General features: G+C 53.3%; 1 protein-coding gene across 1 annotated transcript; it reads left to right on the top strand.

Annotated features, from left to right (window-relative positions):
* The first annotated feature begins 1,738 nt into the window (after positions 1-1,738).
* Positions 1,739-25,172, top strand: Cabp1 (calcium binding protein 1). Its single transcript, XM_051176489.1, has 6 exons — positions 1,739-2,461; positions 20,105-20,135; positions 20,549-20,692; positions 21,402-21,511; positions 21,692-21,839; positions 24,720-25,172. The coding sequence occupies exons 1-6, from the start codon at positions 1,868-1,870 to the stop codon at positions 24,743-24,745; spliced, it is 1,053 nt and encodes a 350-aa protein (XP_051032446.1). The 5' UTR covers positions 1,739-1,867; the 3' UTR covers positions 24,746-25,172.
* The last annotated feature ends 962 nt before the right edge of the window (positions 25,173-26,134 follow it).

The raw sequence follows: 26,134 nt of genomic DNA, 5'->3' as shown, positions 1-26,134 counted from the left end.
GTTTTGTTGAATGGGTGCCTCTTTGTACGGCAGACACCTGGTTGCATACATACGTGTTGGGTACTGAGCAAATTCACAAATTTTACAAATGAAAGGGAATTCCAGCCCGCATCCAGGATTATCTGAGATGTGAATACAGATGTCTCAGCTATTTATTCTCGGAGCTTACTTCTGATTTATTTCATTTGCGTTAATAACCAGGTTCTTAGGGGACACAGGTCTTTCTCAGGGGTGTTTAGGTTTCAGAAAGGGATTTACAACAGGGCTGCTGACTGGCTGCTAAGGGATTCCACTCAGTGCTCTGTGTTTTGCTTGCCTGCTTGTTTTGAGACAGGGCCTCATTATGTAGCCCTGGCTGGCCTATAACCCACTATATAGACCAGGATAGCCTCGCAGAGATCTGCCTGCCTCTGTCTTCTGAGTGCTGGGATTAAAGGTGTGGGCCACCATGCCTGCTTCCTCTTCCTCTCCTCCTCCTCCTTTTTTTTTTTTTTAATGGCAGGGTCTCATGTAGCCCAGGCTAACCTCTTCTCACTCTTGAAAGCGTCTAATCCTCCTGCTTGCATCTCCCAAGACATTACAGGCATGTGCCACCACACCCAGCTTTTTTCCCCCAGGGGTAGGAGGTGGACCGGTACTGTTCTTTAAGCCCAAGCTGGCCTCAAGTTTACAGTAATCCTCCTGCCTCAGCTCTCTTAGCGCTGGATTACAGGAATACACCCCCACATCCAGATCCATTTTTCTTTATTGCATGCACATAAATAAAAATGCATAAAGGGGGGCCTCCTCCAAGTCTGTGTAATAGTGGGAGTCTGCCCATCTATCCTAATGAGGTTTGGCAGTGGGCAGTGGTAGTGATAGAACAGGGACAGAGTCCAGAATGGGAACAACTCTCCCACTACCGAACACCTCGGGAAGAAGGGCCTCAGAGATGCTCACAGCATGTGTGCCCTGTCCAAGCTCGGGGCCAGCCTTCCTGTGTCTTCTGACGTCACCGAGAAAGTAGTTTGGAAGAATCATTTGCATTTCACAGAAGAGGGGAGACAGCCTCGGGGAAGCTGGCGACACTTGCCCAAGCTACCCAGATGGCAAGCTGCTGGGATTTGAGATTGAAACCAGCCCAGTGTGACTTCCTGGCTGCCTACCAAGGGCAAGGAGTCTCTCCACAGCTAGAAGGGCAGGAGGTGGTTGGGTGGAGAGACTTGTGCGGCAAATGGGTCCTATCTGGAACTTTGTCACAACCAGGCACTTCCGGGACAGGTAAATGGCAGCCAGATGCCACCTGGCTGCTCTTCTGTTGTGACAAACTGTAAATTCTGTGGCTGAGTTGCCGGGGCAATTATAGCCCCACTGCGCTCTCGGGGGTGGGGGAGGGCGGTGGATGACAGGATGCATCGATGCGTCCCTTCTAGCATTTTCCTTCCAGGTCATCTGGTTTGTCGGGGTGGTGTCACAGAGTGCCCGCATCCTGACGGAGGCTCTGGTGTCCTGTACCCCTTTGGTCCTATTGCCAAAGTTGCTCCCTTAGAAGAGTGCACCCTTGCTTGCGTTTGGGGGCGACTGGCCGATCGCAGGCGCCGTGGGGTCCTGCGGGCACGACAAGGGGCTCCGCCGGTGTCTTTGGGGACGCTCGCCCGCCCCTTCCCCAGCGCTCGCGCGTGCAGTGCCGCAGCGCCCCCTCGGCCACCAGAGGCGCCCGGAAGCGGGACTCCCCGAGCGCGGGGCGGGGCGAGGGGCGGGGCGCGGCGGCACCTGGGCCGCGGGAGAGCCGGGGGTGGGCTCTCGGGGGACAGCAGGCTGCCCCCCCAGATCCGCAGCGCCGGCCGCCGGGAGCTCCGGGCTCCGGGCGCAGAGGCTGCGCTGTCACATGGGCGGCGGCGACGGGGCCGCATTTAAGCGGCCGGGGGACGGCGCCCGCCTGCAGCGCGTCCTCGGGCTCGGCTCCCGCCGGGCGCCCCGCTCCCTGCCCTCCGGGGGCCCCGCACCACCCCCGCCGGGCCATGCGAGCGCCGGCCCCGCCGCGATGAGCTCGCACATCGCCAAGAGCGAGTCCAAGACGTCGCTGCTCAAGGCGGCGGCGGCGAGCGGGGGCAGCCGGGCTCCCCGCCACGGCTCCGCACGGGACCCCGCGCTGCGCGGCCGCCGGCTGACCGGTCCCTGCCCCGGCTCGCCGCCGCAGTGCGGGGACCCCAGCTCCCGGAGGCCCCTGTGCCGGCCCGTGCCGCGCGACGAGGGCGCGCGCGGGAGCCGGCGTGGGCTGCCCCAGGCGCACTGCAGGCCCCGGGAGACGCGGCCGCCGGCCCGCGGGAGCGATGGGGAGGAACGGGGGCTGGCGCCGGCGCTCGGTCTACGAGGCTCCCTGCGATCGCGGGGTCGCAGGGACCCGGCTCCCACCGGTGCCCCCGAGGCGGACCCGTTCCTCCACCGGCTGCGCCCCATGCTCAGCTCCGCCTTTGGCCAGGTAAGGGCCGCGCCCCTCGCCCGCGCTCAGGGCACCGGCGCTCGGGACCCTACGGCGGCGGCGCGTCCCCGGCTCTGCTCGCTCTGCCGGGTCGGGGTGCTCCACGACTCATGCTGTCCTCCCGCGGCCCCGGTGCGCCTCCACCCCCGTGTCTGATTCAGCACCCTATGCGCTGTCCACACTCCCGGCCTCTTGCGGGCCATCGCTCAGCCCAGCCTGCCCCGCTCCTGCAGGAGCGACCCCCGCGGTCCTCCCAGGAGATTTCCCCGGGTCGTGAGCCGAGTTTGCAGCAGGCGGTACCAACCCGCTCCTCTGGCCTCTGGCAACCCAAGAGAGCGGAGGGCTTGGGGTCGGGGAGGCAAAGGGGAGGGCCTGGGAGTACGCGGACTTGGCTTGTAGATGTGTGACACTAGCCCACTAGCCGTTACCTAGAATGTCCTCGAAGGCCTGAGAAAAGTTAGGGGTTTAAAAAAAAAATGGGGAGGAGAGCTGTCTGGGCAGGCATGGAGGGTCTGTCCAGAGATCCGGCTCCATCTGGAACTTTGGAGTGTTTTAAGGAAGATGGTATTCCAAGGATGCCATCTGGATGTCAGTGAGGCAGTAGTGGGATAAGACCAAAAAAAAAAAAAAAAAAAAAAAAAAAACACCCACACAAGCCCGAGTTGGTGCGCATTCCAGGGTCAGGGAGGCCACTGAGCGGTCACCAGCGACTTCCTCTGCTTCTCCCACACCTTTGCCTGCAAGCATCCCAGCCAGCATTTACCAAACAGCTTCACCCTGCAGTTCAAGGCCACAGTGTGGGATTGTTTCACAGGGACCTGTGAACTTCTTTCTGAGCAAAGCCATGATTTCCTCGGGTCCCCAGTCTGTAACTGAATCGAACTCGCAGAGTCAGTCAATTCTGCAGAGGCGCAATCAGAAGGCTGGCTGGCATGGTTTCAGAGGCAGGCAGGGGTCTAAGCGTGTCTGCGGCAGGATCTAGTGCAAAGAAACCAGCTCGAGCTCCCGACTGGCTGTGCGGGAGGGATCAGCACTACAAGGAAGGAGGCTGTGTGTGTTCCGCTTCAGATCTGCTTCTGTTTCTTTTCAAAATACTACTCTGCAGTGGCTTATGCAGGTGGGGCTCTGTCATGAAGGCAGCTGCACGTGGACTCGGGTTGCACGGACTGCTGTGACGGTGTGACAAGCCAGCAGCATATGGCTTTGTTCCTGCAGGGAGCCCTGTTAGCGGTTCACTGAGAGAGCTGGAACCGGTGCTCCGGAGTAGAGGTTTGGATGTAGAGCGTTAGCCTGGCCGTCCGCCGAGGGGAGATGAGGGGAGATGTCCACCGCATTGCGACTGATGTGTGGGTCTGGGCCGGGTTGTGACCCAAGAGCTATGATGGTAGTGGGTGATTGCGATTCACCTGGTTACCAAGCATTTCTTGACTACCTCCTTGTGGGGCATTGGTGGTGCACATTAGGAAGGAAGCTGTGGAAAAGATAGCCAAGATTTGGGCTGTTTGGGACCCCGCCCGTGACTTAGCAGTTTGGAAGATACCCAGCCGCAGGTTGATCCCCCAGTATGCCGGTGACCTGGGGAAAGGATCCTTGCTGCTCCCCACCCCCGCAGTTTGAGTTTGCCTGTACAGGCCCTGTCTGGGCTCAGGGCCTTTTAGCAATCTGCTACTCAGTTCTTCCGACTTCCCAGTCATTAAGTGGAGACTGTTCTCCAGCCCCATGTTCTGAAATGTCACAGGGTCACTTGAGTCAGGAGGAGCTGGAAGGTCCCATGAAATATTTACTACCTCCCTCTGGAAGCTCCTGCCTCTCAGAGCTGCAGGCTCCCACCCCCCCAGCACATTGGATTTGAGTTTCCTGGTGACATCTCCAAGGCATTCCTGTGAACAGCAAGCAACAGCAGCCTAGGACAGCAAAACCAGGCTGGAGGTTTTGTGTTAGACCTTCCAGTCTCCTGTGACATAAAGGAATTAATCTTCCCTTACCATTTCTTCCCAGCATCGAACGTCCTGTCCCAGGAACAGGGTAGGGACTAAGAGGATGCAAAATGGGCCCCTGAACACAGACACTTTCAGATGGATCTCCTTAGGCAAAACATATTTTGTTCATGCCTCTCAACTTGTGTATTTTTTACTTTTTCTTCTCTTTGGCCTTAGGTGAATCACTTTATCTCGTCAAGGCTTCTGTTTACTAGAGAAATAGAAGTCAATCATGGCGTCTCAAGGGGAATGGTGAGGTTAAGCGATTTATGCAAACGTGTGTGTGGGACTCAGTCCACTGCGTGGCACAGACCTAAACCGTGCCTTGTTTGTTATTATTATTGTTGTTGTTATCGATGATCAACTCTAAGGATGCATTCTCTGTTGGTAACAGCAGCAGGCAGAGCCAGGATTAGGCACACTAGAGGTGTCCCGATAGACCCTCCCCACTTGGGTAGGTGGGGGCTTCTTTGCTGCCTGCGGGGAGTCAGCATGGCTTTGAGGCTGGGGTGTGCCTGGGAAGAGAAGAGCCCTCGCTTGTGACCTTGGCATCATTTTCTCCGTATGGCCTTGGTCTCTTCATCCAGAGATGAGACCGAGGAAGAAGCACCTTGCAGGGTTTTGCCAAGGCTCACACAAAACTAAGGCTCCCAGAAGCCTGGCTCCCGGTGAGCACTTGGCCAAGGGCAGCCTGCATTACTGCGGCTGCTTTCATGAATAGTCATTAAAAGAGCGTTGTCTGAATAAGTGCTGTGTAAGGGAAGCCGCATCCATGCTGCGTGAAGAGGACTTTAGAGGGCTCAGAGCTCAATGTCAGTGATCTGTCCCCAGTGCCACCAGCTAAGGACGTGTCACCCAGCTGCCTGACTATGTGCTGTGGGAAAGGACCTCCAGTAAGCAGGTGTGGGGCTCTGGGCAAACGCAAACAACAAAGCCCACAGCTCTGGTCCCACCCTAGAGAAACATCTCTCTTGACCTGGGGGGGAGCAGCCCAGTGTCCCCCAATGTCCATACAGCATGTAAGAGGGTCACAGCGCTCATAAATGAATAAGGAACTGATGTCACCTGTGTCTGGGTTATGTAGGGTTCCTAGTTCTTGTGGTGTGGATGGAGAGGTAGGCCAAGGTCATGACGGTTTGGGTCCTTTGTGTCCAGGCGCTCTGAGCCTGTGTTTTGAAGACCTGTGAATATTCATCCCTGCGCCAGCTCTCCTCTGGGGCCTGGGAATGAGGGAAGATGAGCGTGTGGTTTTCATCGATCATGGATGATAGAAGCAGCTGAGTCTGTTGGATGAGCATCTTCTGGGATGTCTGCATTTGTGCCCCCCCCAAGCTGTTCCTGACGATCAGTGAGGGTACTCAAGACCTCAGTCCAGAGCCCATGACAGAATTGCCAGAGTCTGTCCTCCTTATCTCCACAGCAGCCTGGGAGGGTTGGAGTTAACCATTTTAGAAATGAGGACACAGGCTCTGGAGAGGGTGGTGCTTCCAGAGGCCACATAGTAAATAAACGGTAACACCTGCCACCTGAGCGCTGGCCAGGAAGGGAAGTTGTCACAGGTATCCACAGAGCTCCACCCTGAGCATTGTGGCACTAGGTTGTCACCCAGGCTCATGTGCCTCCCGCTAATCAGGGATAACCAGTGATGAGCTCATCCTCACAGCCTGTGATCCCATTATTTCATCCCAGAGTTCCTCTCAGTGGACTGAAAAAACGGGATACAAGGTGCTCTTTGGTTCTGAGGGTGCTCCCCTAACCTTCAGTCATGCTGTGCCTCCTGCCCAGCCCAGTTCGGTTTAAGAAGGCTCTAAAAACCCAGCTCTGCCCCCCCCCACTCCCCACCCCGCCCAGGCCCCCAGCTGACCGCTGACCTTACATCTCAAGCTAGTGTCAACCTTACTCTTACCCCAAAGCAGAATGGACTTCAAATTTTTTTACACTTCTTTATTTAAAATGTGCATGTGCCAGGTGCGGTGGCGCACACCTTTAGGCAAAGGTAGTTGAATCTGTGTGGACCTGAGGCCAGCCTGAGCTACACAGTGAAACTGTGACTGGACAAAAACCAAAACTGAGTAAATAATGTGTGCATTTATGTGTGCTACTGTGTGTGTGTGTTGTGTGTGCACACGTTTGCATATATGTATGTATGTGCATGTTAGTGTGCGCATGTATGTGTGTTTTGCATGTGCATACATGTGTGTTTATGTATGTGTGCATGTATTATGTGTACATGTATGTGTGTATTTATATATGTGTGTGCATGTATGTGTGTGTTGTGTGTGTGCTTGCGTGTGTGTGTATGTGTTTTTTGTGTGCATGCATGTGTGCACACATGTGCATGCTTCAGTGTGTGCATAGGTCAGGGGACAACTTTGAAATGTTTCCCTTCTTCCTCTGTGTGGGTCCCAGGAATCCAGCTTGAGTTGTGAGGCTCAGCAGTAAGCACTTTGGCCCACCAGCACCCCCCCCCCAGAATGGGCTTTGCTTAAGTATTTGATTGGTTTTGCTGTCTTCTGTCTCCTGTTTCCAAGGACAGAGGCATTACCCAAGGTCAACAGGCACCTGCTATGGCTGGGACTGGCCTGCAGGGGGCAGGAGTCACCAGGGTTAAGTGGATAACGTGTGGCTGCTGCGCCTAGCCCTTTAAGACAGATGCTAAGCAGAGGAAGGGGACAGTTTTTAGGTGGCCGGCTTGGGGGTGGAGGGGCACTTGTCTGGCCTGGTAGGAGTGAATTCATTCAGTAGGGGCGAATGAATTGTTTCACTCACCACCCGTAAAACCCTGAGAGAGGTGCTCTGAGAATCTAAGAGGCCCAGACTCCGAAAGTTCAGTGTGGATCCCATCCTCCGAAGGTCACTCTGCTTCTGCATTCCAAGCTCTGACCCCTTCCACGGTGCATCTTTTATATTTTGCTTTCTTTTCTTTTCTTTTTTTTTTAAGATTTATTTATTTTTATTTTCTGTGTGTGAGTGTTTTCCCTGCATAAAGTATGTGTAGCACACGTGTGCCTGGTGCCTTCAGAGCTCAGATGAAGGACATTGGATCCTCTGGATCTGGAGTTTCAGAAGGTTGTGTGCAGCCCAGAGGGCGCTGGGAACCAAACTCAGTCCTCAGCAAGAACAGCAAGTCCTTTCTCCAGCCCCCTCAGTGGGTCTTAGTGCCAACTGCAGGCTGGAGTTCCTCGGAGTAGGGTAGACAGCCTCAGAGAGCCACTACACTCACCGAACAGGGATTTCAGAGCAGGTTCCAACAGCAGGGCTGGGAACCCGCTAGTGGATGCTTTTCTCTCTATCTACTTAGACCGGAGGCCTGACACACCACACAGCACAGAGAGGGAGCAGGAGGAGGACCCAGGGTCCAAGGTCCTAATCAACTACATAATGAGCTCCAGGCCAGTGTGGGTCTCAGCTGGTAAAGGTGCCTACCACCAAGTGTGGCTGCCTGAGTTCAAACCTCAGGACCCCCATGGTAGAAAGAGAAAGCTGACTCCAAAAAGTTATCCTGTGCCTCCCACACACCGCCTCCCCTCATACGAATCAATAATCGCCTTTAATCCCAGCACTCGGGAGGCAGAGGCAGGTGGATCTCTGCGAGTTCTAGGCCAGCCTGCTCTACAGAGTGAGTTCCAAGACAGCCAGGGCTACACAGAGAAGCCCTGCCTCAAACACACACACACACACACACACACACACACACACGAAATAAACCCCAGAGGCAGGGTCTCCTCCACAAGTTCAAGGCTAGCCAGAGCTACAGAGTAGTCCAGACAATCTGTTTCCTTGGTTTTACAGGAAACGCGCGTTATCTATTACCTCGTAGAGCCCGTGGCTCCTTTTTAGATTGTAAGCCTGCCCCATGTCTATAGACTGTTATACCCTCCCCTGTCATTATCAGAGTGTTGGTGTCTCCTTCTTAGCGTTTATCTTAAACACGATAAACACGCGTGCCCCTCACTCTCTCCCTCAGCGGCTGGGATGTAAACTCCTGTCGTCCCTCTCCATTGTTCCCGGAGCCAAGCTCGGCGGGCGCCCGGCACATACACGCTGGGCAAACGATACTTCCCTCTTCCACTTGAATAATTACTTATCAGTGCCTATTATGTACCACAGGCTTTCCTGTATGCACTTTATTAGCCAGGCAGGGAAAGTCCCATTTTCTCACGGAGGAAACCGAAGCTCAGGAATGCAAGGCAATCGCAGGCAGAGCCGAGCCTCAACCGCAGACCAGGTCCGTTCCCTCTCGTCGGAGGCCGCTGAACCTGACCCCTGGCCCAGCTCCTCCGTGCTGGTTTGCATTGCTGTTAGCTGTCTGTTCTTCCCTCCCCAGCCCCATGGCTTCTTTACCCCCTTTCCTGCCCAGTCCTTAGCTGTTACCGCTCAGGCTCCTCCTTCTGTCCTCAGGGAGTGGTCTCTCCCTTTTTCCCCTCCTCCTGGAGAATGGCCCAAACAAGGCATCAAGAAACTGCCATGGCTAAACGGTTCCTAGTGAGCAACGGCACACAGCACCACAGCCGTGGTGAAGCTGCCCGCGATCTCCTTTTTAGCCTCCTAGGAGGGAGCCTGTGCCACCCACTGGGCAATGCATCCAGCCATCTTCCCTAATGAGGTTTCTGACCAGACACCCAAACGGGACAAAAGTGCCCCCCGGAGAGGAAGCGGTCTGGGCTGAAGGCCGATTGCATCAGGGGCCTGGGCGTGGGTCAACCGCCTGGTCTATCTCTGGCGCCCCCTGCTGGGGAAAAGCTGGATGCAAGGAAACAGGACTCCAATTGCAGCTCTCAAGCAGGGACATTGAGGCTTGGAAGAATTCTCTTGCCAAGGGAAGAGGGACAAGAACCATCCAGTCAACTCTGAAGTTCCACCTGCGGGACTTCGAGGACCATTTAAAAAAAGACAGCCTCCCTGTTCCGCACTCCAACGAAGCCGGTGTTAAGACCTTCGTTCCGGAGTAGGCAGAGGACGAGGAGGACCAGAGATCTTGGTCACATCCTTTGTGCCAGTGCCGCCTCCATCCTGCCCCCCATCAGGGCCATCTCTTGACTTCCCAGGGGTCAAAGAGCTTTTGCAGAGCAAAGGGAGCAGAAGGAAGGAGCTGATTACAGCTAAGGGTTCAGCTGTGCTGCCAGCCCCGGGGCCTCATCCCATGTCAGTGATGAGGCAAGTGTGAAAAATGGAGCGTAATGGAGACGTCACAAGATCTCCCAGGCCCTCGACTGAGAACCGCCTTGCTGTCCATCCAGCTGGAATTGCCAGTGGCTGATGAAGCATGCTCATCCGGCTCACTGCTCTTCATAAGAGACATACATCTCCCTGGGGTCCTGCGTGTGCACGCATGTGGTGTGTGTGTGTGTGTGTGTGTGTGTGTGAGAGAGAGAGAGAGAGAGAGAGAGAGAGAGAGAGAGAGAGAAAGGCACCCTGTCTTTGGGGGACCAAACTAGGCAGCTTTGCCTTCTGGATCTGCTGGCCTAATTCCCAGCTACAGCTGCCACCTTAGGTCCCCGTCCCCAAGGCAATCTCCCTGCATATTTGGCAGCATGGGAAGGAGGGGCTGAGGGAAGGGGAGAGAAACAGAGAAGGGATTCGGCTCTAATCTGAAGCTGATGATCCCAAAGGCTTCCCAGCGCCAATGCCCTCTGCCGTCAACTCTCCAGGGGATTTTTTTCCGGTGGCGTGCACTCTTCACTTCTGCATTTGTCTCCTTAAGAAAGTTAAACCTAGACACACAAACACACATACAAACCACCAGGAAAAAAAAATCAGCCGGAGCAGGCAGAGGAGCACGCGCGCACGGGGCCCAGCTCTGTCCTGGAGGAAGAGCTGCACAGAGACTGCGGGGGTTGGCGGTGACCCACACTGAGGTCTCCTGGTCCCCCAGGAGCCTCCTTCATGGACCCAGAGATCACCAGAGGGGCTGTATTAGTGTAGCATGGGCAACTGTGTCAAGTCACCACTAAGAAACCTCGCGAGAAAGGTATGTTTTTGGAGCCCCCAAGTCCCAGTTGCTGGGGTTTGGGGCATCTTGCTGCCTGCCCCAGAGGGCACAGAGTGGGTGGGCATCTGATACTCGCTACCCTTCCCCGGGTGTCTGCCCAAAGCTGTGTCCCTGTTCCAACTTCAGGGTACCTTTCCTTACGTTCTTTTGTCGTAGGCAGGCTCTGAAATAAAGTTAGGGCTCAAGGCTGCTTTGGGTGACGGTACAGGGGCAACGGGTCCAGGAAGGCCATATTTGGGAGTCACACAAGAGCTAAGACAGAAATCATGTGACTTTGGGACTTGTGGGGTGTAACATGAAAAATGTGGAATCCTGGGCTGTCGGTGAACTACCCTAGAACCTTCAAGAATCAGGTGCCGTTCAGGGGCGGGCCTGAGAGCTCTTAGGGGAGCAGTGCACCTTGCATATAAATTTCTCCTTTTGCTTCTACCCACAATAATTCTGGAGTCGGGTGTGGGAGTATCAAAGGACCAGGTCTTAGAGCCCTGTTTCTTTTGGGAAACGGTGCCCAAGAGCTATGTGGGTCGGGAGTGTACATGCGTGTCACTTTCCTGAGTGGATGTATTGCTTATATGCCAGGACAATATTCTTTTGCAAGAATTCCTTTGGAAAAGCAAGTGTTCCCCTCGGGCGTCTTTCGAAAAGTCTGAGTCCCCTCTGCAGCCTGTTTGTCCTAGGTGGGCATTGCCCGCGTTGCTAACCCGCCTTAGTCAGGTCAGAGACTCATGTTAAAGAAGATGGGACTGATAAAGATATTTGCCTCCCGTATTTTCATTTTCCAAAAAAAAGAAATGATTGCCAATTGAGGGGGCGGGGATTGGAGGGCTCGTGTAAGGTCTTGGATTGGCTGATGGAGCCTTCACTCAGGTCCCATCCCATCTTTCCCTTTAGGTTTCTGACCTCTCAATTTAGGACATTTGGGGCTTTTTAGCCTGTCGCCTTCCTCTTTTGGCTAAGCTGCTCACATCAAATTCCATTTAATCTTCGAGGCTTCTTGGATTGCTCAGAGGGCTGATGTTTCTATTGTATATCCCCAGTGCCTCATGATCTGTCATTCTCTTAGGGGAGGCGTCTGCCTGGGAGGTGATCTGCAGAGGCAGAAGCTGATCCGAATCAGAGCGGATCCAAGGCTGACATCCTCCTAAAGCTTGAGGAGGTGAATTAGTGAGTGAGCCCTTTCCTCTCCAGACCACACAGGTATCCTCTTTCTGGCCGTGTGAGCTTGACAAATTACTTGACTTTCTGTGACTTAGTCCCTTCACCCATCAATCAATTGCCTAATGTCTACCTACCTCATCCATCGCTTGTGTATTAACGGGGATCAAGCCCAGAGCCTCACACATCCCTCAGGCCTGATGTGTAGCTTTTTGTTTTGTTCCACTTTTTAGAAACAAGGGCTTCCACTGGAGCCTACACCTCCGCATCTGGCGTATTGGGATTACAGGCGTGAGCCAGTACCGCTGGCTCCTAATTCTTAGCTCTTCTTTTTTTTTTCCTTTTTTTTAAAGACAAGGTCTCGTTGTGTAGCTGTGACTGGCCTGGAATTCACTAGATAGACCAGGCTGGCCTCAAAGGCAAAGATCTCCTGACTCTGCCTGCAGAGTGCTAGAATCAAAGGTTTGCATCACCACAGCCAGTCTGTAGTATGTGGACTCTCAAAACGGAGGTCTGCTACGTGCACTGCCGAGTGTACTGTACCAGACCTGTGTTAGGATTTCATCACTACCAGAGATAAAGGGTGGAGTAGGAAAGCAGGAAGGTGGGGTGGTTACACCTGCTTTCAGGTGTTTGTTTTGTTGTTGTTTGTTTTGTTTTGGAGGAGAGGCCTCTGTTGGTAGTCCAGGCTGTCCTGGAACTCTGGATCCTCCTGCCTTAGCTTCTGCAAGTTAGAAATATAGCATAGGCATGAGCCACCACACCCGGGTAGAGGTTACTCCACAGAACTTCATGCATGCTAAGCCTGCGCCTCTACCACTGAGCCATGGTGCAGCTGGAAAGGTGCCGGGTCCACTGGATAAGCGATCTTGAACCTTAGGAGTTATTTCTCTTTCTGGATTATTTGCAGCAACAGATCAGACATCTGCCATCTCACTTGCTCGTCTCCATCAAATGGTCCTCTTGGCTGCTTTGCAGGGAAGGGGGCTGGATTCAGAGATAAGGGTTTCCGAGGTCACTCACTCAGCTGCTAGCAAGCAGAGCTGGGATTCAGAGCCTGCACTGTGTAAAGTCAGAGCCGGTGTTTTACGTGTGCTTTTTCTTCCTCCCGATGCCAGAAATGTTATTCATAATTTGCCAAATATGACCTTCGAGATGGTCTAGTCCAACTCCCTACTCTGTACAGCAAAATGTCCTCTCCCATCTCCTTAAGCACCCGCCCTTCTAGCTCCCCTTGAGCATGAGCAGGGGGTGGAGGGGTTTGACCCGTGTGCCCTCGGACAGCTTGCATTGTTAGAGAGCCAGAGGTCATGATGTTCTCTGATATGCTAGCCTCTCCTGGCCCCAGGCCAGACATTATTGGCCTCTGGCTCAGCTTCTTGAGTAGAAGTAGGGAGCTGGACATGGTGATAAGTAGCCTGCTTCAGGCCCTGAACTAGCCAGGACCAGCCTGTCGGGTGCCATCATCGCTGGCTGGGGAAGAGTAGCTGCCTCCTGGGGCAACTTGGTGCCAGGCAGACTTATAATCAAGAGATGCAGTGGAAATTCCCCAGCCACCGCTGGTTCCTTCTCCGTGGGAGCGAATTCCTCTCCATCCCTTCCCATTTCTTTGCTGATTGGCAGATGTCCCCCCACTTCCTCTGGAGCCAGAAGTAAATGCCTTCTGGTACCCAACATCTCTTAACTTGCTCTGTCTACCAACATCGCCGTCGTCAGCATCATCGTTGCTGTAACTACGGCAACTTCATTTATTTGGCTCTTACCGTGTTCCTCACACGGTAATGCAGAGCTCTTTATAGGCAGGAAGGACCTTGTGGACGCAGACGGTTGCCCCCAGTGTGTGGAGGGTGCTGGGGCACAAGATCACACAGCAAGCAAGTGGCAGACCAGAGCTTTTCCCCAGACAGGATCCTGTATCCACTGCTGCCTCCTTCTTGAGGAGACAACATGTGTGAGATTCAGCTGGAAACAGAACGCCTGCTTTTCCACAAACATCTCCAATCAGATTGCTTCCTGGAGTTACACCCTCCACCCCCATCTAGTCCTGGGCTTCTCTAGGACCCCTTCTTAGAGGTGAAGACCCTCTGCTCTTTACCAGTCCCTGCACAGGTTCCGAGGATTCAAGCTGGAGTGGGCCTTGGTCTGCCCTTGAGCCTTGGTCTGAGACACTGTGTCTGCTCTGAGGGGCTGTTCCTCCCTCTCTAGGTCTGGAAGGGGCTTGGGGTGCTAGAAGGGGTTGGCGTTGGGTCTCCATCAACAGCCCCTCTGGAGGAGGGCTTAGGGGAGCAGCAGAGGACAGGACAAAGAGGCCCTCCGGCCTGGGCTGCCTGTGATCTTTGCTCAGCTTGAGACAGCCAGTTGGAAGAGACTGGATAGGGCAGAGAGAACTGAGCTGTGTGTCTCAGACGGACAGTCCTCCCGGGAGTCCAGCTACCCTGCCTGTCCTTGGGGGAGGCTCTGCTGCTGACCCCCACGCTGAAGCCAGGCTGCCCCTTGCAGGGCACAGGGGGCTGAGACCTGGGTTCTTGAGAGGAAACTCGGGCATGCTGGGAACCCTGGGTCCAGTTATATGTTGTGTCTGGACGCTGCTGTTGTCCTAAGGGGAGGGTCTGTGTGGCCCTGCCGACTTCTCATAACGTGTGGGAATCTACAGGGAGGACGAAAGGCTGCCCAGGCCCTGAGAGCGCAGCTATATTCGGTCAGCTGGCGAGGCCCCAGCCTCAGCCTCTGGAGGCCAAGCAGGCCAAGGCAGCCTGGGCAGGGAGCCAGGGAGAGAGGGAGGGTAGGCAGGGAAAATTGCTGGGCGGCTGCCCAGCCGTGCCGTCACAAGCAGGTGGAATCTGGGTCCAGGTGGGTCTTGTCTTCCCTTCCCCTGGTGTTTTGAACCAGCTTCGGCACCTGTGGGCTGGAATGTGGCGAGTACAGCGGCCTGGTTACAGTGGGCACCCGTTTGTCCCACCTCCCACAGCCTACCCGCCTCCTCTGTCAGCAATGGGACCTGTGTTTGTGACTTCCAGTCGGCAGGCTCGTGGAGCCTGTTTGCTCTGTGTAGCTGGAGGACGAGGGTGCAGGTCTGTGGGCTGAGCTGAGACACTGGGGACACTTGGGGACAGGGCATGGATCTGTGTGGCACTTTGAGTTGTGGCAGCAGCCTCCTTCTGTCTCCTCCACTCTCTGAACTGCGTGCACATGTGTGTGATTCCCTGGATATACTCGTGTGCTTGTGTGTGTGCATGTGCGTGTGTGCGTGTGTGTGTACACGCGCCCTGGAGAGCACCCTACTGAAAGCCTCACATCTAACTCTCCGTGAGACAACTATTTCAGCCAAGGACTGGAGTCTCCATCTGTTGGATCGATTATATACCGTATTGTACACGCTAAAGCTCTCAACTTTCACCACATGACTCTCAACAACCTCCTAGAATCAGCAGCCAGGCTGGGGCTGGGGGTGCCCAGATGAACAGGGAGGGGACACCTCACCTCTCTTTTTATTTGCTTGGTGTTGGCTGAAGATGCACCCGGAGGAGAAGACCAGCGTCATGGTGATGCAGACAAGTGAGGAGGGGCTGGCGGCTGGCGGTGAGCTTCCCGGACCGCTCATGATGCTGGCCCAGAACTGCGCCGTCATGCACAACCTGCTGGGTCCTGCCTGCATCTTTCTTCGGAAGGGTTTTGCTGAGAACAGACAGCCTGTACGTAAGTTATGTCAAGTGCAGCCGGCCGAACCCGGCTTCATAGAGCATGAGGAGGTGCTGGGAAGAAAAGGGTTTCTTCTGTATGCAGCAGCCCCTAGCGTCAAACCCCCAATTTATATATCTGAGTCTGTACTGACCAGCAAGGAATAATTAGAGGCGAGCATGGGGCTGGAAAGATGCCTTAATGGTTAAGAGCACTGGCTGTTCTCCCGAAGGAACTGATTTTGGTTCCCAGCACGCACTTGGTGGCTCACAATCATCTGTGACTCCATTTCCGGGGGATCTGATGCCCCCTTCTGACCTCCATGGGCACCAGGCACGCACACCACACACATGTATCCATGCAGGCAAAATAAATTAAATCTGAATGAAGTTTCTTAAACAGTAACAGAAGCAGAGGCTGGGGAGATGGTAAAGGACCTGAGCCAGTCCCCAGGGCCCACTGAAAAGCTGAGTATGGTGATGGTCCTTGCACATCCAGTGCTGGGGAGAACCCTGGGGCTAACTCACCAGCCTGAACCCAGTGAGCCTCGGGCCCAGGGAGAGACCTTACCTCCTTGTTTCAAAGCATGAGGGGATGGGGCAGGGGTGTGCTCAGTTCCCACCTCAGGCAGCTCACAACTGACTCCAGCTCTGTGGGAATCTGATGCCATCTTCTGGCCTGCAAAGGTACCTGCACTCATGTGTATGCAGACAGCCCATTAAAAAAGTGGGAGGAGCCTGAGGAATAACATCCAGGGTCCACCCTGTCCTCCACAGGCACACGCCTACATATGGAAACACACATACCCCTGCATATACATACCTGCACACACACACCATTGCATACACACCCCTGCACAAGCACACATCCCTACATACACATCACTGCACGCACATCCCTGTACACACACACCCTGCACACATACCCCTACATACACATTCCTGCACACACACACCATTGCATACACACCCCTGCACAAGCACACATCCCTACATACACATCACTGCATGCACATCCCTGTACACACATACCCTGCACACATACCCCTGCATACACATTCCTGCACACACACACCCCTGCACATACATCCCTGAACACACACATCTGTACACACCTACAACATGCCTACAGTATGCTGAGGAAACCAATACTATGCTAAGTGTCTTGGAGAATTGCCTCACAAAAGCCCCGACTCTCAGAGGCAGGTGCTTTATCACCCCCATTTCACAGGTAGGGAGACTGAGTCTGATTTCAGGTCAAACTAGCAGGACTCAGAGATGTGATTCCAACTCAGATCGCCCAATTCTGCAGTGTCTGAGCTCTTACCAGAAATTCTATGTACTCAGGTGGCCTCCTGGTATTCTACCCTGTGATATCCAGTATAGAAGCCGCTGAGCATGTGTGGCTACTGACCTGGGATGTAGCTTGTAGCTAATGAATGGAATTATTTTTATTTTTACTTTAATCGAAAGCTCTGTTTTTGCTGAGGATTGAGCTGGGGGTCCTGTATAAGTTAAGCACATGCTCTGTCTTGAACTATACCCCTACCGTCCAATTCAAATGTAAGTAGCCACTTGTGGTTTGTGGCTGCCGTACTGAGCAGCCTACCACAGGTGTCTGAGCTGTCACAGGGAAGCAGGTGATGAGGATGTTACGGATACAAACATTTGTAGATTGCGTTGTAGAATACTTGCCTTGAGGATTACACACAAAGACCCTATGAGGTAGGCCCTGGCATGGAGCCATGTGACAGCTGACGGGGCCGGCTTGGTGAACAGGAGTGACCTCAGCTAGGAGGTAGCAGTTACAAGCTTTGCACCTGGGTCTGTCTGACTCTAGGTTCTGGGGCTTCTCTCTGATTGTACAAACTGGGAAGGAACTGTGTATGTTCCAATGCTGCCTCCCCACCCCTTGCCCCCCCCCCAGATTAGAGCATAAATTAGTGTGTAACCACTCCAGACATAACACAGGTTCCTCCACTGCCCTGCATGGGGAGGGGGCCCTTAGGAGAGCTGGGAACATCCACCAGGGCTGCTGTTGCAGGCTCACTGTGAGGAAATGCCTCACTTTGCCTCTCCTTGGAATCTGGGGATGCAAACACATGGAAAACTCTGCAGTGTGTACTTCCGCCCCAGACCTGCAGAACTCAGCCCTGGAAGAACAATGAGATGCATAGGGTCTGGGGATGGGAAAGGCCTAATTCCCGTTAAGTAGCTTGTTCCACTGAGTATCCTTTGCATACAGTCAGCTCCCCATTTCCTTGGGTCCCAACATTTGGGGATTCAAGAAATAATTTTATTTATTTTCCAGACAGGGTTTCTCTGTGTAGCCCTGGCTGTCCTGGAACTCACTCTGTAGACCAGGCCGGCCTTGAACTCACAGAGATCCACCTGTGTCTGCCTCCCAAGTGCTGGGATTAAAGGTGTGCACCACCAACTCCTGGCAAGAAATAATATTTTTAAAACTGGCAATCTGAGTCTGGTGAGATGGCTTGGCAGGTAAAGGTGCTTGCTGCCAAGTCTGATGACCTGAGGTCGTTCCTCAGATCTCACATGGTCGAAGGCAAGAATTGATTCCTGCAAGTTGTCTTCTGACCTACACACACTCACACACACACACACACACACACACACACACACACACACACACCCCACAAATAAATTGTTAAATGCCTTCCATCTGGGGCTGGAGAGATGGCTCAGCAGTTAACAACACACACTGTTCTCTTCCTGCACAGGACCTGAGTTCAGTTCCCAAAACTCACCTGAGACTCACAACTGTCTGTAACTCCAGTTTCCAGGGATCTGATGTCCTCTTTGGGGTCCTTAGGGCACCTGGCCTGCAGGTGGAGCACACACACACACACACACACACACATATACACATGCGCGTGCGGGAAAAACACCCATACACATCAAATAAAAATAAGTCTGTAAAGAATTTTAAGTAGAAGACAAAAGCCTGTAACCCTGTCCCTGTGACACAGATTTTTTTTTTTTTTTTTTTTTTTTTTTTTGAGACAGGGCTTCTCTGTGGCATTGGAGCCTGTCTTAGAACTAGCTCTGTAGACCAGGCTGGTCTAGAACTCACAAAGATCCACCTGCCTCTGCCTCCTGAGTGCTGGGATTAAAGGCGTGCGCCACCACCGCCCAGCCACAGATTATTATTATTTGTTGTCCTCACTTTCTAAACAATATAACATAGCACCTATTTGCATAGCATTTGCATCATGTAAACAGAATAGGTCATCTCCAGAGGATTTGAAGTATACCAGAGGAGGTATGTAAATTATATGCAAATAGCATGCCCTTTTATGTAGAGGACTTGGACATCTTTGCATTCTGGCATGCCTGGAGTTTCTGGAATCAACCCCCCCCCACTCATAGTAAGGCATATACTCAACTTATTTTCACATACTGCTGACATAATAGAATACATGGACATAAATCTTTTTGGCCACCCAGGAATGTCCAGGGACATGGAATTCCGTCTGAGCAGGAGTGATCCTTGCACCACATACGCCCTGCCAGCCTTTTAAGGGAAAATCCTTGCATTACTGTCATGGAGACAACACCCCTCAGATAGAAAAGTCCCCTGGGAGGACGGGGGAAGTCTGCAGCCTGCTCATTCCAAACTTACACATGCTTTGAACAACACAACCCTTTCTTTTTGGACAGGATCCTCAAGACTGGGTGCCTGTATCCGGGAGCCATTGTCTGGGTCCGCCATTGTCTGGGTCTGCCATTGTCTGGGTCCGCCATTGTCTCCACCCTCCTTGGCCCCACTGGCTGAACAGCCTTTGTGAGCAGCTGAGGTGACTCATGCTCACTACAGCATTCCATTTTGTTTTGTTTTTCGAGACAGAGTTTCTCTGTAGCTTTGAAGCCTGTCCTGGAATTCGCTCTGCAGAACAGGCTGGCCTTGAACTCAGAAATCTGCCTGCCTTTGCCTCCCGAGTGCTGGGATTAAAGACGTGTGCCATCCCTGCCTGGCCACCACCGCCCGGCTCACTATAGCGTTCCTGCTGTGAGCCTACTTAGGATCGCAGACCCGGCTCATTCCTGTCATCCAAGGGCAGAGAGCTGGAACACCGGCATCCATATCTTTCCTGTACCGGTCTGTCTCCTTCCTGAGCAGGCCTGGGGTGGTGGCTATCACCATCAGGGCCCTTTCCCATGTTCCCTTAAGTGTGATTTTTGGATACTTTTCTGGGACCAGTTTTAATGCCATGTTCCTGTGGTTCCCTATGGAGGTGTGGGCCCTGCTGGAGGCTTCAGAATGTGCTTTGGACACTGGCAGCCGCAGGTCCTACGCTGTGTCCCATAATGGGCAGGGTGGAACAGGGGGACAGTACCAAGGATGTTGGACACAGCTCCTGTTCTCCATCATATAGCCTGAATCCCCCTCCTCTGTCTGGGGCTGCCTGCGTGACCCTTACCTGCTCTCCTCCTGTGGTCCCCCCATTTCCCATTGTCCTGCCAGCTTCTGATGCCTGGCTCCTCCTGGAGGCCTTAGGTGGTGACTTCCCCTGGCCTTCTTTTATTTACAGGTTTTTGCCTCTGGACCAGCTTTGTTCCCAACTCATTCTTGTGTCTGGATAAGAGCACTGCACTTTGGTGGCCTAGTCTCTGTGGGGACTGTTGGGTTTGGGACTCCTCTGTGCAGGCTCTCCTGCAGCTCTAAGGCTTGGAGCCTGCATCTTTTCCCCTCAAGGTCCAGAGAGATCTCCGCTCACTTCCCACCTACACCCTGCTGCCACTTGGACGGCCCCATCGGATGGGCATGTTGTGAGTTCTAGGTCCCTTGCTGCTACTAATGTGACATGTTCTCTTGTTTCAGGACAGATCGTTACGACCAGAGGAGATTGAAGGTAAAGTCACAGGTCTCGGGAGGTGGAGTGGGGAATGGCTGCTTAGCTCTGCAGAGAGGTGTGGGTGGGTGTTTGTTTTTCTGAGACAGGGTTTCTCTGTGTGCCCTGGCTGTTCTAGAACTCACCCTGTAGACCAGGCTGGCCTCGAACTCACAAAACTCTGCCTGCCTCTGCCTCCTGAGTAGTGGGACTAAAGGCATGCGCCACCACGCTCGACTAGTTTGGTGTTTTGAGACAGGGTTTCTCTACATTGTCCTGGCTTGTGCCGTATCTCATTATGTAGAATAATGGAGCAGCCTTGAACTCAACTCAGAGGCCCGCCTGCCTCTAGGTGTACCTCTCTGAGCTGTCCCCTGGGCTGTCTTTACTTGGGTCCTTTCTCCAACCACATCTGCCCCCTTTCACCTCCCCAGAGCTCAGAGAGGCCTTCAGAGAATTTGACAAGGACAAGGATGGCTACATCAACTGCAGGGACCTGGGGAATTGCATGCGGACCATGGGCTACATGCCCACCGAGATGGAGCTCATTGAGCTGTCCCAGCAGATTAACATGAACTGTGAGTCCCTGTCCGCCCGCTCCCCCAGGCCTGGGGTCAGGGTTTCTGCACGCATGGCTGCAGGGCATAAGGGGTAGATGGGTGTGAGCCACCATGTGGGTGCTGGGAGCTGAACCCAGCTCCTCTGGAAGAGCAGCCAGTGCTCTTCACGGCTGCCATCTCCCCAGCCCCAGGGATCAACTTTTGTATCCAGCTCCGGGGCCAGGTTCAAACCACTCTGAGCCTGTTTCCTCCCACGTAAAGCGGGGTTGTAATGAGACAATAGAAGTAAGTTAGGAGAGAGTAACAGCCTAAAACCGGACTCACAGCAGAAGTCAGAGGATGCTGTTAGCATTACGAGGTCCTTTATCTGGACAGAAGGGAAGGGATGTGCAGGAGGGAACAGAGGCGTGGGAAGGGGAGGGAGGGTACCAGGTACCCACTTGGACCAGGTGCCCGTAACGTTTGTCTACTTTCAGCCTTCCTCCAAGAGCATCTTGGTTTCTCCATCTCTGCGATTCTTCACCCAGCTGTGGGGCCCAATGCTTCTTCTCCCTGTCTGTTTCCTTTTCGGCCACCTTGTGGCTGTTCCCTTCCCCGCTCCCGCGCCGCCCTGCGTGCCATTCTTTGAAGCATCTGTGGTCTGGGCTCGGTGGCCTGGAGATGGGGGACACCAAGGAGCGTGCAGCGGGTGGGTTGGGGATGACCTGCTCCCTTCCGTTTGCTCCAGTGGGTGGCCATGTGGATTTCGATGACTTTGTGGAGCTAATGGGACCTAAACTCCTGGCGGAGACAGCAGATATGATTGGTGTAAAGGAACTGAGAGACGCCTTTCGGGAGGTGAGTGATAGCTGTTGACAGGCAGGGCTGGGCAGGCTGAATCCCAATCTCGGGATGACTATTACGGGTTCTAAATCCCCGGGTCCAGACCACGGGGGTGGGGGGTGGGGACTTGGCTAGAAAAGGAACCCAAGGATGGGGGACGCTGCGCACCCATGAAGCGCCCTTCACTCTCTACAGTTCGACGCCAACGGTGACGGGGAGATAAGCACCAGTGAGCTTCGAGAGGCCATGAGGAAGCTCCTGGGTCATCAGGTGGGACACCGAGACATAGAGGAGATTATCCGAGATGTGGACCTCAATGGAGATGGACGAGTGGACTTCGAAGGTAGGCGGGGCTTGAAAACGGGTGTGAACCGAGCCTGCGGCGGATCCCTCTAACTGCGCGTGCGCCCGTGCCATCACCAATCGGATTCGTTTTTTTGTGCTTCACCCTTCCTCCATGCCTCTCTCCCAGCTTGTGCGCGCGCTGACCCACCTCCCACCCCCACCGTGCACCCATCTACTTGGCCATCATCCGTACCTCTCACCCACTCATTTCTTCACCTGTCCAGATGGACCATTGGTCCATCCATTCATGCATCCACTCATTCTGCTATACGTCCGCCCATGCCGTACGTCTCCGCATCTCTGTCCCTGCCCACATCTCTCCGTCCACCCATCCCTCTGCGCAGTGTTCCCGAAGTCAACACTTCCTGTACTTCTGCCCGTCTTTCCACGGATCTCTCAGTCTCTTTAGTCATTTCCCCTCCGATTCTATATCCATCTGTTCATTCATTTATCTATCCTTGGGTCCATCTGCCCCTTCTGTCTGCTGTTCACCCAGTCATGCTATTTTCTGAAGACCACACTCCTCGGCCTGACCCTGGCAGGCCTGAGACACCGGACCACACCATGTATTATCTGTCTATCTATCTATCTATATCCATCCATCCACCCATCCATTCATCCTTCTATCCATCCATATCTGTCTATCCATATTCATCCATCCTTCTATCCATCTATTATTTATCCATATATCCAGCCATCCATATCTATTATCTATCAATCCATATGTGTCCATCCGCCTATCCATCTATCTATCCATTCATCCTTCTATCCATCCATCTATCTATCCATATGCGTCCATCCGCCTACCCATCTATCTATCCATTCATCCTTCTATCCATCTATTATCTATCCATATGCGTCCATCCGCCTACCCATCTATCTATCCATTCATCCTTCTATCCATCCGTCTATCTAGCTATCCATGTGTCCATCCACCTATCCATCCATCCATCTATCCATTCATCCTTCTATCCATCCATCCATCTATCTATCCATATGCGTCCATCCGCCTACCCATCTATCTATCCATTCATCCTTCTATCCATCTAGATCGCCTCTTCCCTCCTCTGAAGACTGGGCCTCTTTTCTGACCTTGGTAGTACTGCAGGTCCATCCCTGTTTCTCACACTACCCAACAGTTTTCCTGCTTTGAAATTTGAAAGAAGGAGCAACCCTCAACATTACCTACGCACAAAACACCTCACATATAGATAAAGTCACTAAACAGTTTCCTTTCCTTTTCTTTTTGAGACAGGGTTTCTGTGTAACAGCCCTGACTCTCCTGGAACTCGGTTTGTATACCAACCTGGTCTTGAACTTACAGAGATCCATCTGCCTCTGCTTCCCCAAGTGCTGAGATCAAATACATGAGCCACCACACCTGGCTCCTCAGCAAATATTTTTAAAGGAGTCAACAGAATTCATGTCAATCCTTTATCATCTACATACTGTGTGCTTGTCATTGTCCTGAGTAGCTTTATTAATTTATCTCTTTATTTTCATGATGCAATGTGTTGCCTCATGTTAAACGTGAGAAAACTGAGGCTCAGAGAAGTAATAAAGTTTGGTCAAAATTGCACAGTGTTTCCTGCCTTTAAGGCCAGCACTCCAGAGGCAGAGGCAGGAGGATCTCTGAGTTCAAGGCCCACCTGGTCTGCGTAGAGATTTCCAGGACAGCTAAGACTATGTAGAAAGACTCTGTCTCAGAACAAACAGAAAAATAAACAATTGATTTGGGATACGGACCCAGACTGGGAGTCTCAGCGGCCGCCTAACCCTGTGCACGGCCCCATTCTTGGCACTGTGGGCGATGGAGGGAAGAAGCATCATATGTGTCTAGGGACTTGCCTTCTGTGTAGAAAGCCAAGATGAATGTATGCTGGCGTGTGCCCAGAACATAAGGGTCAGGAGGTCTTTTCTGGGAAGAGTCTGCCTTCGAGGGAAGAGAGAGGAAGAGAGGACTGAGAGAAAGCATTATGGTCAGATCTTAGGTCTCAGCTAAGGGCTGGAGAGATGGCTCAGGGATTAAGACAACTCCAGGCTAGCTGGGCATTGGTGGTGCACACCTATAGTTCCAGCACTTGGGAGGCAGAGGCAGGCAGATTTTTGTGAGTTAGAAGCCAGCCTGGTCTACAGAGCTAGTTCCAGGACAGGCTTCAAAACTACACAGAGAAATCCTGCCTCCAAAAGCCAAAAAAAAAAAAAAAAAAAAAAAAAAAAAAAAAAAAGAATTCCTGGCTCTGCAGGCTCTGGCAGAGGATCCAAGTTCCCTTGCCAGGACTCACATTCGGTGGCTCACAGCCTGCCTATCACTCCAAGTCCAGGGTACCTAATAGTCTCTTCTGTACTCAGATCACACACATACCTACATGTACACACACACACACACACACTCACAATTAAAAATAAAGATAAGCTTTTAAAAATTGAGCAGAGGGTATTTATCCCAGTGAGTTGAAGGTGTATGTCAAGGCAGAATCCTGAATATGAATATTTATAGCTGCTTGGTGCACAATTGCCAAAATGTGGACACAGCAGAGAGGTCCCTCATTAGGCGAATGGATTAAAAACCAAATAAGCAAGCAAACAACACACCACAAACCTGTGTGCATGCGTTATACCCATAGAGGGGCCTGGAACTATCAGGATGAGGATGGGTCAGACCAGCTGTGAGGCCACCCGACCAGTGAGTGGGGAGCTGTGGGAATGTCCCCAGAGGCCAGACTTGGGGACCAGAAGCTCACAGAGGCAGAGTGGAGTTGGGGGACAGTGAGTGCAGCCTCGAGGGGGGGAAGGGGGCATCAAGGAGGGCGGTGCCTTGGGCGGTGCTCTGCGCTGGCTCCCACTGACTCCACCCTGGTGTCCCCCCCCTCCCCAGAGTTCGTCCGGATGATGTCCCGCTGAGGCCGCCAGGGCTCCTCCAGGACTGCCAACTCCCACAGGCGGGGAGAAGAGCCGAGCTCGCCTCACCCCGCAGTAGCTGCCGAGAGCCCAGGATGTACTGGCGGATGGGGCCTGCCTGCACCCCGGGGAGGTGCCCACCCCGGACCCCCACCCCTCCGCACTGTGAAAGACTCACCAACTCCTGCAACTGGAAACGGGGGCGCCCGCCGGCGAGGAGGCCGCAGTGCCAAGCCGGTGGAGGACATGCACGGCGCCGAGTGCCATGTGCCCAGCCGCTGCTGGCTGGGTGGGCCAGGGAGCCCGCCAGCAGACCCCACACAGCATGTCTGCCCCGGGGCAGAGCCTTCCAGCGCACTCCTGAGCTCTATGCCCGTCCCAGCTCGCCTAGCCCTTTGATCTAAGAACCAATAAAAAACAAAAACGAGAATGACAGCCAGGGTGTTCTTTGCTGTGGGCCTGGGTAGAGGATATTCACCTTGCCCCCCACGCGCCCAGTATAGGATGGAATTACTTGCCTGCCGCGTACATCGAGTAACTATTCTGTACCCAGCAATTTCCGTTCACATATATTATATAATGTGGTCTTTTCTTTTTCTTTCTTTCTTTCTTTCTTTCTTTTTTCTTTTTTTCTTTTTTTCTTTTTTTCTTTTTTTTTTTTTTTTTTTTTTTGAGTTTTGTTTTTTGAGACAGGGTTTCTCTGTGTGTAGCTCTAGCTGTCCTGGAACTCGCCTTGTAGATCAGGCTGGCCTCGAACTCGCAGAGATCTGCCTGAGGTTCCTTGACAGACTCCCCAGCTGGCCTCTCTCACTAACCCAAGAATAACCTTGAACTTTTAAAAATTACTTTATTATTGTGGGTACAGGTGTCTTGCCAGCATGTACGCTGTGCCCTGTGCGCGTTCCTGGTGTCCGTGGAACCGGAAGAGGGGGTCAGATCCCCTGGAACTGGAGTTACCAAACAATTTTACAATCAGCACTCTTAATCTCTCCAGCTGTGACCCTAACTTTCTGCTCCTTCACCCCGACCCACCTCAGGAGTGCTGTCCTGTTGTTACTGGAGCGCATTACAGCCCCTAGTACGGGCAGGGCCGAGGCTCAAACCAGGGAGGGCTTCACCCAGGCAAAGCAAGCATCCTTCCAGCTGACGCAAATCTCCAGCCCCTTACCCCCTTCTGACATAGGGGACAGGAGAAACAAGGCCATGTAAGCAGAGGGTGAGTGCGGGGTGGGGGTGGGGGAGGGGGAGGAGACCCCTGTAGAGCACCACCTCCTGGGTTCAGGCCGCTCAGGTAGCCGGATGTTGTGGAAACGCGTTTATATGATTACAGGTCATGATCCTGCAATGAAGGACCCTAAGCAGGGCATGAGGAAGCCTGGCCTGCTCTAGAGA

The sequence above is a fragment of the Phodopus roborovskii genome, unplaced genomic scaffold, assembly GCF_943737965.1.
Source record: "Phodopus roborovskii unplaced genomic scaffold, PHOROB, whole genome shotgun sequence".
NCBI classification, from domain to species: Eukaryota; Metazoa; Chordata; class Mammalia; order Rodentia; family Cricetidae; genus Phodopus; species Phodopus roborovskii.
This window is presented reverse-complemented; position numbering and strand designations above follow the sequence as displayed.